Source organism: Balaenoptera ricei, chromosome X (assembly GCF_028023285.1).
Source record: "Balaenoptera ricei isolate mBalRic1 chromosome X, mBalRic1.hap2, whole genome shotgun sequence".
NCBI classification, from domain to species: domain Eukaryota; kingdom Metazoa; phylum Chordata; class Mammalia; order Artiodactyla; family Balaenopteridae; genus Balaenoptera; species Balaenoptera ricei.
The window spans coordinates 74,914,704-74,929,122 of record NC_082660.1 but is presented as its reverse complement, the minus strand read 5'-3'; the positions used below and the strand labels follow the sequence as shown (position 1 = coordinate 74,929,122).

The following is a 14,419-nucleotide window of genomic DNA, read 5'->3' as shown; positions in this document are numbered from 1 at the left end:
CTTGAATATTGAGAGTGTTGAAATACAAAGGTTTATATCTTGATCCAAATGGTGTGAAATCTGTAACAAGTAATGGAAATGAAAGAAATAAACTTTCTAGAACGTAAGCTTACAAGTAAAATGTTATGTAAGTTATAAGGAATGGTGTAAAACAGATTCATTCTCTCTGTTCTAGGAGAGTGTAAATTCTGCAGAAATTCAGTCTTTCTAATCTAAATTTCAACACAATTTTGGCGGCTTTTCCAGCCAGAGGAGATGGGAGTTGTTTATAGACCCATTATTCCACAACCTCCCCTGCCCCTGATATTCTGCTAGGTCTATATGTTCTACTTGAAAGAGACCTTCCTTTATTATTTTTAATATAGTATTTGAGCCTAATATTTTGCTAGGTCTACATGTTCTACTTCAAAGAGATCTTCCTTTATTATTTTAATATAGTATTTATTGTGTTTTTTTTTTCTCAAAAGAACTAAAATCCCACTGTACTAAGAACTTGATCCCAATGTAAAAAGAACTTAAAAGGTTAAAACATCCATGCAATATATATATATAGTGGAGTAAAGGAACAGGAAAACAAAAAGGAGGTATAGAAAAAGGAAAAGTTTGGAGACATTGACTTTCTAAAAAAGGACTGAAAAAGAATTTAATGGACACCAAGGATTGGTGACCCAAATTTATTGCCTTTCTTTATTAGTTCCAAACCCCAAATGCTCATCATATCAATTTGATTGACCCATTTTTTCTCTCTCACCAATGAAACACTTGGAATGAGAAATTTATATCCTATAGGCATTGGTAAATTTTGGATTCTGTAACTGAATGACTTTTAGTAAAATTTAATTCAGTTACTGGTATCCCTTAGGTAATGAATTTTCTTTATTTTCAACATTTTAATAAAAAATATTTCTTAACTGTATACTTTCCTACTTTACTTCAATAGAGACTATTGAAAATAACTGAACCTTTACTTTTTGACTCAGAGTTTTACTATGGAAATCAATTATTGTACTGTGCTATAAAATAATAATGCTTACAACATGGTAAGGTATATGGAGTGACTTTCTCCTTTACTAAAGAACCCCAGACCATTTAATGATTTCTCACAACAATTCTCTTTTATTTTTCCTTTCTTCTCCTTTTCAGTGAGTAATATTTAATGAACATTCTTAGTTTTGGTGCTATCAAGGTGCTTTCAACAGCAATCACTATTACCAAAGCCCCCTCCTGTTTTGTTATTTCTAATTTACTGTAGATTAAGATACCAGGTTTGGTAAAATTATGTGTAAAATAAGATAAAGTGTGTTTTAAGATCAAGTGTTGTCTTTTCAGTAAAGTACATGGGACTTGTGACATCTATATTGGCTGCATTCTGTACAAGTGAAGTTGTTAGATAGCTGAGTTTCATATTCATGTGATATTCTATTGCATTTTACTTTTTTATGAGTACATGATATAGATATCTAGTCAACTATGTAAGTAACTATATATATGAACTATAAAACTATGAAAGTAAGCCATAAATTTGCAGTGCACTAAGATCACTTAAAATTCCTGTGTTAAGGTAGGTATTGTGATGCGAACATGGTAGGTTGTTTCTTTTCTTAGAAATCTTGCCCAGAGTTGCCCTCCAGATGTAGTAGATCTTGAGTTTAAATTTTACCAATTCACTATGCCTTCTCATTGAAAGTTTTAAAATGTTGAAATTACAAACAAATGCATCATGCTTCCTTTGCATATTGTTATTTGAAAAGCCATAACACAGTGACTTATTTTGAATATCTGTAATATTCACCTTTTTGAACCATAAATTGAAATTATATATATCCCCAAACATTTCTTTTTTTTTTAAACATCTTTATTGGAGTACAATTGCTTTACATTGGTGTGTTAGCTTCTGCTTTATAACAAAGTGAATCAGCTACACATATACATATATCCAGCTAGTGGGAAGCAGCCACATAACATTTCTTTTTAAATATTTCTCTCGAGTATATACTTTAGAACCTTTTAGTTTTTCTCCCCTGCCTCCTTCTCTTGTGACATTTATATTCATTTGTCTCTCTGCTTATAATTCTCACCTCTGCTGTTTAGTAAAGCTAAATAAGAGTGAGTTTTAAATTCCCACAGCCTCATGTGAAGCAAAATGGAGCATCTCAGTTTCTGGAACATTTTATTAGATAAGTACTAATTATAAAAGTAAAATGGCCAACAGAAATGGCCAACTCCATTTCAGGAGTTTCTCACCATAGTGGAAGGAGAATGTTCTTTGAGGTCAAGTTAAATTGATTTTGATTCCTTGCTCTGCCAGTAGCTGACAGGATATCTTTCCACAAGCAAGTTAATATTTCTGAATCTCAGTTTCTTCATTTATACAATTAGAAAATAATACCTAGCAAAGGAGCTAATATATATGAAAACACATAATGGGGATCCAATACATGTTAGCTTTTATTTATAGTATTACAACATTTAATGTTGTATATAATATAAATATACATTGAAAATTGGATAATTTATGTGGTTTTCAAAATCACATCACACAAAATTAACCAAATACACTCTGCACCGTGTTTGTGCAAGGCTAGTTCATTTAATGTTTTCACTTATTTATTTTTTGAAATTCTTAATAGATTAATAACACATTAATGGTAGTTTATAATATGGTATGTATTTTGAAATAATTATAAAGTTTACTAATCATTTTATGGAACATAATATTTCTTATTGTATATTTTAAGAAGAATCATGATTCAGTGTAATAATACTAAGATTATTATAATAAATTACTTATATAAAAGTACATATTTTGTAATCAAATTCTAAATGCCTACCACTGGTATTATTTTTATTAATTTTTGGTTTATAAAAGTAATACATATTCACTGTATAAGATTTGGTAAATCGAGAAAAACATAAAGAAGAAAATAACTACCACAAATTAATGACAAACTGGGAAAAATATTTGCAACTTGTGACAAAGTGCTGCTACCTCTAGTAGGAAATTGCTCTTATAAATCAATTAAAAATGACAAATACCCTAATATAAAAATTAGTAGAGGTAATCAGTAAGCAACTCTATCAAAGTAATATAGTAACCATAGAAACTCAAATCAAAACAGCAATTATATACCTTTTCTTAACTCCTGGGCTAGTAGAGACTACAAAAAGATAAAGCAAAGTGTTGTTGAGGGTGTGGGAAAACCAGAACTCTTATACATTGGAGGGTAGTTTGAAAATATCAAAAAGCCCAGCAATTTTCCTTCTAAAGATGGCATTCTAATGGACCAATAGTACAAAGATGCATGCACAATGAAGTGTATTGCTATATGGTTTATAATAGTGAATATTTCTAAAAGTAATCTAAATATCTAGCAATATTAAATTAACCAAGTTATGATATATTCATAGAAGTTGTTAAATCTGAAGATTCCTAGTGTATATTTCTTTAACAATACTATGAGCATTTTCCAATGTCATTAAACATCCTACCTCTAGTATGTTTCCAATTTTTCACTATTATACATAAATATGATGAACATCTTTGCATATAAACTTTGTATACATCTAGGATTACTTTTAGGATAAATTCCCAGAAATGAATATACTAGGTCAAGGGATATAAACATTTTAGGGTTCTTGCTACATATTAATTGGATGGGTTTTGAGGAGAAGAAGAACAATAATATAATTCTTCTATCAAAGTTCCTAGATATTTCTTATGTGTTGGTCCCTGATTATCTCTGACCTTATACTTTAGTTACTTTTTCTTTTATTGTATATTTTTTCTTTTAAATTTGTATAGGCCTTGAGTTTATGACAAATGAGAATATAATTTATCACATAGAAATTGTTTTTTCTTGTTTTTTGGTTAAGAACTTTTCCATAATATCATTTTTTTATCCTTCCAGACGTGGGTTGGCAATAAGAGAAGAAAAATGAGTAGTAAGAATTCTGAATCAGGAGCAGCAACAACAGGAACTGTTTCTGGTACTCCTTTGGCAGCTCCAGACGTTACAGTCAGAAATGTGGTTAATATTGCTCCACCCGCAAGCCAACAGTCTTCTTGGACATTGCCCAATAATGATGTCATTGTAACTGGTATATACAGTCCAGCCAGTTCATCAAGTAGGCAAGGGACAACCAAACATACAAATACACAAATTACAGAAGCACATAAAATCCCTAGTCAGAAAACAGCCAGTAAAAATGATACTGAGTTTCAGCTGCACATTCCTGTTCAAAGACAAGTAGCACACTGTAAAAATGCCTCTCTGCTCTTAGGTGAAAAAACAATTATTTTGTCAAGACAGACAAGTGTGCTAAATGCTGGAAACTCTGTATACAATCACACAAAGAAACACTATGGAAGCTCTTCAATGCAAGCCTCTGAGTTGACGGTACCACAAAAGCCATCTGTGTGCCACCAACCTTGCAAAATTGAACCAGTCGGAATTCAAAGATCATATAAGCCTGAACACACGGGTCTAGCATCACAAAACTTATGCGGGCAAAAGCCACCTATTAGAGACCCTTACTGCAGAACACAAAACTTGGAAATCCGTGAAGTATTTTCATTGGCAGTTAGTGATTACCCCCAAAGAATTCTGGGAGGAAATGCCCCACAGAAGCCTCCTAGTTCAACAGAAGGAATTTGTTTGTCCATTGCAATGGAGACTGGAGATGCTGATGATGAGTATGCCAGAGAGGAAGAGTTGGCATTGATGGGAGCACAGATACCAAGCTACTCAAGATTTTATGAAAGTGGCAGTTCCCTTCGAGCTGAGAACCAAAGTACAGTTTTGCCCGGACCAGGAAGAAATATGCCAAATTCACAAATGGTGAATATTAGAGACTTGTCAGACAATGTACTGTATCAAAACAGAGAATACCATTTGACACCACGGACCTCATTACATACAGCATCTACTACAATGTACAGTAATACAAATCCATCACGGAGTAATTTTTCTTCACATTTTGCATCATCAAACCAATTGAGGTTATCACAAAACCAAAACAATTACCAGGTAATGTGTATGTTTATTTTATAAAGGTTTTATAAAAGTTTGTTTGGTGTAAAAAATTGTGTTGGAAATCAATTAGACTTGAGATCTGGGTCACTTAACTCATATTTTGAAGTACTTTGATTTGTTTGCTTCTAAATAGTGGTTTGGGGTCAACTCTTTAAAGAATCTTGTGCTTTCTTTGTCACGTTTAAAAATGGTGAGTCCTTTTTTTCATGGAATATAATAATTTTTATAACATGGCAACTGTCTCCTGACATTTCAAATGATTTTGTTCAGGAAATAATAGCCTTATGGGAAGCATGGCATTTCCCATCACTAAAATAGGACTGAATTGGCTAGACTCATCCTCTTGAACATAGATTATTCTTGTTATGACTTTTACTTGCAGTTTGGGAAGATGTCACTAGATGAGTGGTGCTTTCCCCGGGTACATAGTCAGGCAAGTCAATCATTTCTCTAGGTGACAGTGGTTGAGAAGTCAGAGCCTGCAGTAACTCAGCCAGCTGTTTTTTTCTAAAAGTAAATGCTTTATTAAAACATTAAGTGCAACATTAATCAAATTGTCTTTTAAAAAATGTTTAGAGGGAAGAGACACATTCAAAGTAAGAATTAAAGCAATTTTAAACCTGTGCAAAAAATAAGCATTATTTCTTTACTGTTTCACATATTCAGTTGTTTAGATATGCTTCAAATAATCTCAACAGTGAGGTATAAACCTACCTCAGAATATCTCTTAAGGCCATAGATCTTCTTTCTGAAAAAGTCTGCTTTAGAGAATTTGAATAGCAAAGCAGGAATGTTTGCCATTTTTTCTTGCTGCTAGCTAGACCCTTTAATTTGTTCAACCACAGTATTTTTTATCTGTATTTAAAATGCTTCCAGGCTATTATCAACCAATATAAGGAACCAACTTCTCTTGACTCCTTTCATCTTATAGCTCCCTGCTACAAAATGAAAAGCAATAACAGAGTATAGGAAGTATCCCTCTGGCACCTATCTCTAACAGAAGAGTACTCCATCATCATCATTAGTAGACATTTCTTATTAGGGATCTTTTCATTTTTCTGTGTTTGCTCTTTCTTAAATCATGCTTAAAGTAACATTGAACCATACCTTTAAGATCCTCCCCAATGCCCCTTTTCATTCACCTCTTTTGTACTTTTTACCCCTTCAGTGGTGTTGTTCCTAATAATTGTAATAATAATAACATTTATGATTTGTTGAGGGTCTTGCATGTACTAGGCACCATCAGTAAATTTATATACCTGATCTCATTTAATCTTCATGGCAATCTGGTCATATAAGCATTTTATCCATGTTTTAATATCTTGTCTAGAATCATACAGCCGATACATGACAAAACCAGGATTACAACTCAGAAATATATCATGTGGGTTTTTTTTCTGCTTTACCATGCAGCCTAACAATTTCAACTTTATTGGAATATTTGGAGGCTTGAGAGTGCAAAGTTTAAGTTTTAATTTTTCATAAACCGATTGCTCCCTAAAGGATAATTTAGCCTAAAAAAAAGACCTTTTTACAGTCTTTATCTTTTTTCCTGACAGAACTTTTAAAGAAATTAAATTTATTTTATATAAAAGAACCTTTTAAATGGAATAAAACTTAGCAATATTTTTTGGAAAAGTAATCTCTTTAAAGAAAGACAATCTGACATAATTTAGAACATGGGCTCAGAGCCAGACAGACCTGGATTCAAATCTAGGCTCTGCTACTTTCTACTTGTGTGACCTCAGGCAAGTGTCATAACCTCTCTGGGTAACAGTTTCCTAATTTGTATAATGCACTTAATAATATATACTTCACAGGAATGCTATACATGAATGACACAATCTGTGCAAGCCTCCTTATACATTCCCTGGCACATAAACTTTCTTGTACTTATGACATCATAGTTGGAAAGTTAATGAAACTCTGCTAGTCCAGGTCTTCTTTACATTCCATTTCAAGTAAAATATTCCATAGCCCACAGTTATCACAGTGTGATTGAGGAAGAAATAGCTGTAGTGCTGGCTGAAAGAAAATTGGTGATCAGCTTTCAACCTCACCATAATCTATGTATTAAAAGCCCATATATTTCTATACTATAACAGACCTCCTCCAACTTGACCTGACACAGTATGGTAGAGAGTCTTTGCATAGAACTCTTGGGCATCACTTTGCCCCACCTTTCTTTTTTGTTTGTTTTTATTTATATATTTTTTAATTGAAGTATAGTTGACACAATATTATATTAGTTTCATGCCCCACCCTTATTTTAATTAGTAGAGATTTTAGGGAACCAAGGTAGCCTGGGGAAGTGTAGTCCATGAAGACTAATGTTTTAGTCCATTTGGGCTTCTATTACAAAAATATCATAGACTGGGTGACTTAAAACCCAACAAACATTTATTTCTCACAGTTCTAGAGTCTGGGAAGCCCAAGATCAAGGTGCTGGCCGATTTAGTATCTGGTGAGTGCCTGCTTCCTAATTCATAGACGGCTATCTTCTCACTGAGTCATCATGTGTCAGAAGTAGTAAGGGAGCCCTCTGGGGTCTCTTTTGTAAGGACACTAATCCCATTCATGAGGGCTCCATTCTCACAACCTAATCACCTCCCAAAAGCCCCACCTCCAATTGCCATTACATTGGGGATTAGGTTTCAACATATGAATTCAGCTGTGACCCAAACTTTCAGTCCATGGTAGTTATCCTCCAAGATTTTGATGACACTCTATTACCAAGCTATATTATTAGTAGATCTGGACTTAGAAAAATAAAACCTATGACCATCTTGTCAACTTTCTAGCTATGAAACTATAAGCAAGCAAGCAATTCTCTTTAGTTTCTGACCCTAGGACTATAATATAACAGAGATATCTGCCTCTTCTCTCTGTTGTACCAGGTATCTTCAAGCCGAGGTCCTATTCCTAGAGTATAGTCTAGTTCCAAGCTATATAGGTGACTGAGTACAAACTGAGGAAATCCATGAGGATGCTAAAGAGTTGAAATCGGCTCTGTTTTGGAGTCACTTTGCGATACCATATTAAGAGTTGAAGTGATGATAAGGAAACTGTCAGGAGGTAACTATACCAGGGTACTATAGCCCAGTTCTATTTCAAAAACTCTATGGGCTGACCTCACTCTTTTGGAGCTAGATTGCAACTGTATTGGTCTCCAAAGTGCCTTTCACTTTTCATATTATGTCTATGTCAGTCCATCTTGAGTGCTGTGTTGATTACAGATTAATAATTGATGATAATCTATGTGAAGATATTGGGGTATTTTGGAAAACAAGTGCTATACATTCAGGATTTTGTTGTAATTATTATTGTTACTTAAAAATTAACTGCATTCCCAACTCTTGTGAGCTTCTTAAGAACTTAGAAGTTAATAGACGTAGAGCACTTTGAGCTTTCTTTAAAAGCTACTAAATAAGTACAATGTATCCCCCACCAGTGGAAGTACTTTGGTAGTACCCTCCAAATTTATTCAATATTTGTGTGCTTGAGTTCATTTTTTAAATAAACATGGATATTTAATAGTTGTAAAAACTTTAAACATCATGACATTCTAAACCAATAAAAATGGTATTTTGACCTGAGGAAAGTGAGGGCCAGTAAGATTGACTTTGCTAAAATAACTCTCAGGTAAATAGTCAACTTTAAAAAAGCAATAGTAATCTGTGTTGAATAGGTGTAGTTAGCATGGATCATTTTTAAATGACTTTATTAAGATATAATTCACATAATACAGCAGTCACACATCAGAAGTGTACAATTAAATATTTTTTAATATAGTCACAGCTCTGTTCAAGCAGTACCACAATCGAATTTTAGAACATTTTGCTACTTCAAAAATAAACTACATACTGATTAGCACAACAAATCCCCCATCGCAATACTAGACAACCGTTAATCTTTCTCTATGGATTTACCTATTCTGAATATTATTATAAGTGGAATAATATGATATAATGGTTTTTTTTTTAAGAGTAGTTATTCGTTATTTCATTTTTTTTTAAAGCTTGATGGTATTCACATTGCTTAATTTGTGTCATGCTTTATTTATTTATTTTATTTATTTATTTATGGCTGTGTTGGGTCTTCGTTTCTGCGCGAGGACCCTCTCCAGCTGTGGCAAGTGGGGGCCACTCTTCATCGCGGTGCGTGGGCCTCTCACTACCGCGGCCTCTCCTGCTGCGGAGCACAGGCTCCAGACACGCAGGCTCAGCAATTGTGGCTCACGGGCCCAGCCGCTCTGCGGCATGTGGGATCCTCCCAGACCAGGGCCTGAACCCGTGTTCCCTGCATTGGCAGGCAGACTCTCAACCACTGCACCACCAGGGAAGCCCCGATATAATGGTTTTTTATGACTGGCTTCTTTCAGTTAGCATAATGTTTTTAAGGTCCATGCTATGGTATATATCAACACTTCATTCTTTTACATTGCTCTATGATATTCCATTGTGTATATATAGCATAAATTGTTTATCCATTCATTAGTTGATGGACATTTGAGTCGTTTACATTTTGTCTATTATGAATAGTGCTACTATGAACATTCATATACAAATTTCTGTGTGGAAATATATTTTCATATCTCTTGGTTATATATCTAGGAGTGCATTTCTAGTTCATATTGTAATTCTATGCTTAAAGTTTTGAGGAAATGCCAAAATTTTTTCCAAAGTGGTTGTGTCACTTTACAATCCAACCATCAATGTAAAAGAATTCTAATTTCTCCACATCCTGACCAACACTTTTCATGTCAGTCATTTGATTATAGCCAGTATCATGGGTGGGAAATATCTCAGGGAGATCTTAATTTGCATTTCCCTAACAGCTAACAATGTTAACTCCCTTTTCATGTGCTTATTGGCCATTCAAATATCTTATTTGGAGAAATGTCTATTCAGAGAATTTGGCCATTTTGTAAATTGTTCTTTGAGTTGTGTTTAGATCTTCATATTCTCTATACTAGTCCTTATCAGATATATAACTAGCAAATATTTTTCTCTCACTCCACATGCTTCCTTTTCACTTTCTTGAGGGTATTGTTTAAACACAATTTTTAAAATTTTGATGAAGTCCAATTTATCTATTTTTTTCTGTCATTACTTGTGCTTTTGGTGTTGTATCTAAGAACCTATTATCTAAGCCAAGATAACAAAGACTGACTCATATGTTTTCTTCTAAGAATTTTATACTTGTATCTCTTATATGTAGGCGTTTCAGCTGTTTTGAGCTTGTTTTTGTGTATGATATGAGGTAGGAGTTCACCTTGATTATTTTGCATATAAATATCCAGCTGTCCCATCATCATTTGTTTAAAAGATTATACTTACCCCATTGAATGGTCTTGTCATCCTTCTCTAACTCAATTAATCATATGGAAGAGTTTATTTCTGGACTCTCAGTTCTATTGTATTGATATATATGTTTCTTCTTATGCTGATACAACACTGTTTGTATTACTGTACCTTTGTAGTAAGTTTTGAAATTGTGAAGTGTGAGTCCTCCAAATGTCTACTATTTTATCTAAATTATTTTAACTATTCTAGGTCCCTTAAATTTGCATATGAATTTTAAGATCAGCTTATCAATTTCTGCAAAAACAACAGATAGAATTTTGATAGAGATCATATTCGATCTGTAGATCAATTTGGGGGGTATTGCCATATCAATAATACTGTGTCTTCTGATCCATGAACATGGTATGCCTTTCCACTTATTAGATCTTCTTTAATTTCTTTTAACAATGTGTTGTACTTTTCAGTTGTCTTGCACTTATTTTGTTAAATTTATATATAAGTATATAACTTTTAACGTTATTTTAAATGGAATTTCTTTCTTAATTTAATTGTTGGATTGTTCATTGATTTTTGTACATTGATCTTGTATCTTGAAAAAGTACTGAACTAATCTATTAGCTATATTAGACACTAGTGGATTTCTTAGGGTTTTATTTATGTAAAGTCATGCCATCTACAAGCACAAATAGTTTTACTTGTGTAAAAACTTACTGCATTTTCTTTTTCTTAACTAATTGCTAGAACCTCCAATCCAATGCTAAGTAGAAGTGGTAAGACATCTTTCTCTTCTTCTTAATCTTAAATGGAAAAAATTCAGTGTCTCACAATTAAATATGGTGTTACCTGTGGTGTTTTTGTAGATGGTCTTTATCAGGATGATAAAGAATAAAAGACCCCTTTTATTCCTGGTTTAGAATGCTTTCATCATGAAAATGTGTTGGATTTTTGTCAAATGCTATTTCTGCATCTAAAGAGGTATACTCATGTGCATTTTTCCATTTATTTTTATATTAATATGGAATATTACATTAATTTTTTTCTTTTCATTTTCTTTTTTTGGTATCTATTTTGCATATCTTTTTTCAGTTTTGCTAAGATATAATTGACATACAGTACTATGTAAATTTAAAGTGTTCAGCATAATGATTTCATTTACATGTATTGTGAAATTATTACTAAGCAATAAGTTTAGTTAACATCCATTATCTAATGTATATTTTTAAAAAAGAAAAAGAAAATAATCTTTCTTTCCTTGTGATGAGAACTCTTAGGAACTACTTTCTCAACAACTTTCAAATATACCATACAGCAGCAGTGTTAACTATAGTCATGACACTGTACATTATATCCTTAGTACTTATTTATCTTATAAGTGGAACTTTGTACCTTTTGATCACCTTCATCCAATTCCCACTCCCCCACTCCCTGCCTCTGGGAACTGCAAATCAGATCTCCTTTTCTATGAGGCTGATTTATTTTGTCTGTTCGTTTGTTTTAGATCCCACATATGAGATCATACAACTAATTGTCCTCCTCTGTCTGACTTATTTCATGTAGCATAAGGCCCTTGAGGTCCATTCATGTTACTGCCAATGGCAGGATTTCATTCTTTTTATGGCTGAATAATATTCAATTCTATATATATTTCACAACTTCTTTATCCATTAATCTGTTGATGGGCACTTAGGTTGTTTCCATGTCTTGGCTATTGTAAATAATGCTATGAATATGAGGGTGCAAATATCTTTTCAAGTTAGTGTTTTCATTTCCATTAGATATATTCCCAGAAGTGAAATTGCTTGATTATATGGTAGTTTTATTTTTAAATTACTGAGGATCCTTAATACTGTTTTGCTTAGTGCCAGTACCAATTTACAATCCCACCAACAGTGTGCAAGTTTTCACTTTTATCCACATCTTTGACAGCATTTTTAATCTCTTGTCTTTTTGATGATAGGCATTATAACAAGCATGAAGTGATATCTCATTGTGAAATTAATTTGCATTTACCTTTTGATTAGTGATGCTGAGCGCATTCCATATACCTGCTGGCTATTCATTTATCTTCTTTGGAAAATATCTATTGATATTTTAATTGGATTATTAAATTGGATTATTTGTTTTTTGCTATTGAGTTGCATGAATTTTTTATATATTTTGGATATTAACCCCTAACCAGATACATGGTTTGCAAATATTTTTTTCTAATTCCATAGATTGTCCTTACATTTTATCGATCATTTCTTTGGCTGTGCAGAAGCTTTTTAGTCTGATGTAGTTCCACTTGTCTATTTTTGATTTTGCTGCTTGTGCTTTAGGTGTCATATACAAAAAAATCATTGCCAAGATCCATGTTAAGGAGATTGTTCTTCTGTTTTCTTCTAGGGGTCTTATGGTTTCTAGTCTTATATTTAAGTCCTTAATCCATTCTCACTTAATTTTTATGAGTGATGTAAGATAGTGGTCTAGTTTCATTCTTTTGCATGTGAATATCCAGTTTTCCCAGCACCATTTATTGAAGAGATTGTCTTTTCTCCACTGAGTGATCTTGGCTTCATAGTTAAATATTAGTTGAACATATATGGATTGGTTCATTTCTGAGCTTTTGATTCTGCTCCATTGGTCTATGCATCTGTTTTTATGCCAGTGCCACACTGTTTTGATTACTGTAGCTTTTTTTCCTTCCAGTTTTTTTGAGATACAATTGACATACATATAAGTTTTAATGTGTACAGCTTAATACATACATACATATAAGTTTTAATGTGTACAGCTTAATGTTTTGACTTACATACATCATGAAATGATTACCATCATATCATATAGCCACAGATTTAAAAAAATAAAAGAACAAAGTGTTTTTCCTTGTGATGAGAACTCAGGATTTATTCTCTTAACAACTTTCATATATAGCATACAGCAGTATTAATTATATTAATCATGTTGTACATTATATCCATAGTTCTTATTTATCTTATAACTGGAAGTTGGCACCTTTTTGACCACCTTCATCCAATTCTCCTTCTCCCCTTCCCTGACTCTGGTAACCACAAATTTGATCTCTTTCTATGAGCTTGTTTATTTGTTTGTTGAAGTATAATTGACCTACAACACTATGTGAGTTCCAAGTATAAAACATAGTGAGTTGATATTTCCATACATTACAAAATGATCACCATGATAAGTCTAGTTACCATGTCACCATACAAAGATATTACATTATTATTGACTATATTCCCCAAGCTGAACATTTCTTCCCCATGACTCATTTATTTTGCAACTGGAAGTTTGTACCTCTTAACTCTCACCTATTTCACTCATTCCCCACCCCCCCCAGCAACCACCTGTTTGTTCTCTGTCTCTATGGCTCTGTTTCTGTTTTGTTATGTTTGTTCATTTGTTTTGTTTTTTAGGTTCCACATATAAGTGAAATCATGTGATATTTGTCTTTCTCTGTCTGACTTATTTCACTTAGCATAATGTTCTCTAGGTCCATCCATGTCACAGATGGCAAGATTTCATTCTTTTTTATGGCTGAGTAATATTCCAGTGTGTGTGTGTGTGTGTGTGTGTGTGTATCAGATTTCTTTTTATACAATCATCTATTGATGGGCACTTAGGTAGCTTCCATACCTTGGCTATTGTGGATAATGCTGCAATGAACATCGGGGTGCATATATATTTTTGAAATAATGTTTTTGTTTTATTCAGCAAAATACCCAGAAATGGAATTGCTAGATCATATGGTAGTTCTATTTTTAATTTTTTGAGGATCCTCCATCTTGTTTTCCATAGTGATTACTGTAGCTTTTTAATATAGCTTGAAATCAGGGAGTGTGATACCTCCTGCCTTGCTTTTTCTCTGAATTGTTTTGGCTATTTGGAGTCTTTTGTGGTTCCACATGAATTTTGGGATTATTTTCTACTTCTATAAAAAATGCCATTGGAATCTTGATAGGGATTGCATTGAATCTATAGATGGCTTTAGGTAGTACTGACATTTTAACAATATTAATTTTTCCAATCCATGAACACAGGATACTGTCTCGCTTATTTGTGTCTTCTATTTCTTTCATTAAT

General features: G+C 33.0%; 1 protein-coding gene across 1 annotated transcript in view; it reads left to right on the top strand.

Moving 5' to 3' along the window:
* Positions 1-14,419, top strand: part of HDX (highly divergent homeobox) — a 158,891-nt gene that overhangs the window by 26,443 nt on the left and 118,029 nt on the right. Inside the window, exon 3 of the mRNA XM_059910977.1 lies at positions 3,909-5,027. Coding sequence (XP_059766960.1) covers positions 3,909-5,027 — 1,119 coding nt within the window. The remainder of the gene's footprint in view (positions 1-3,908; positions 5,028-14,419) is intronic.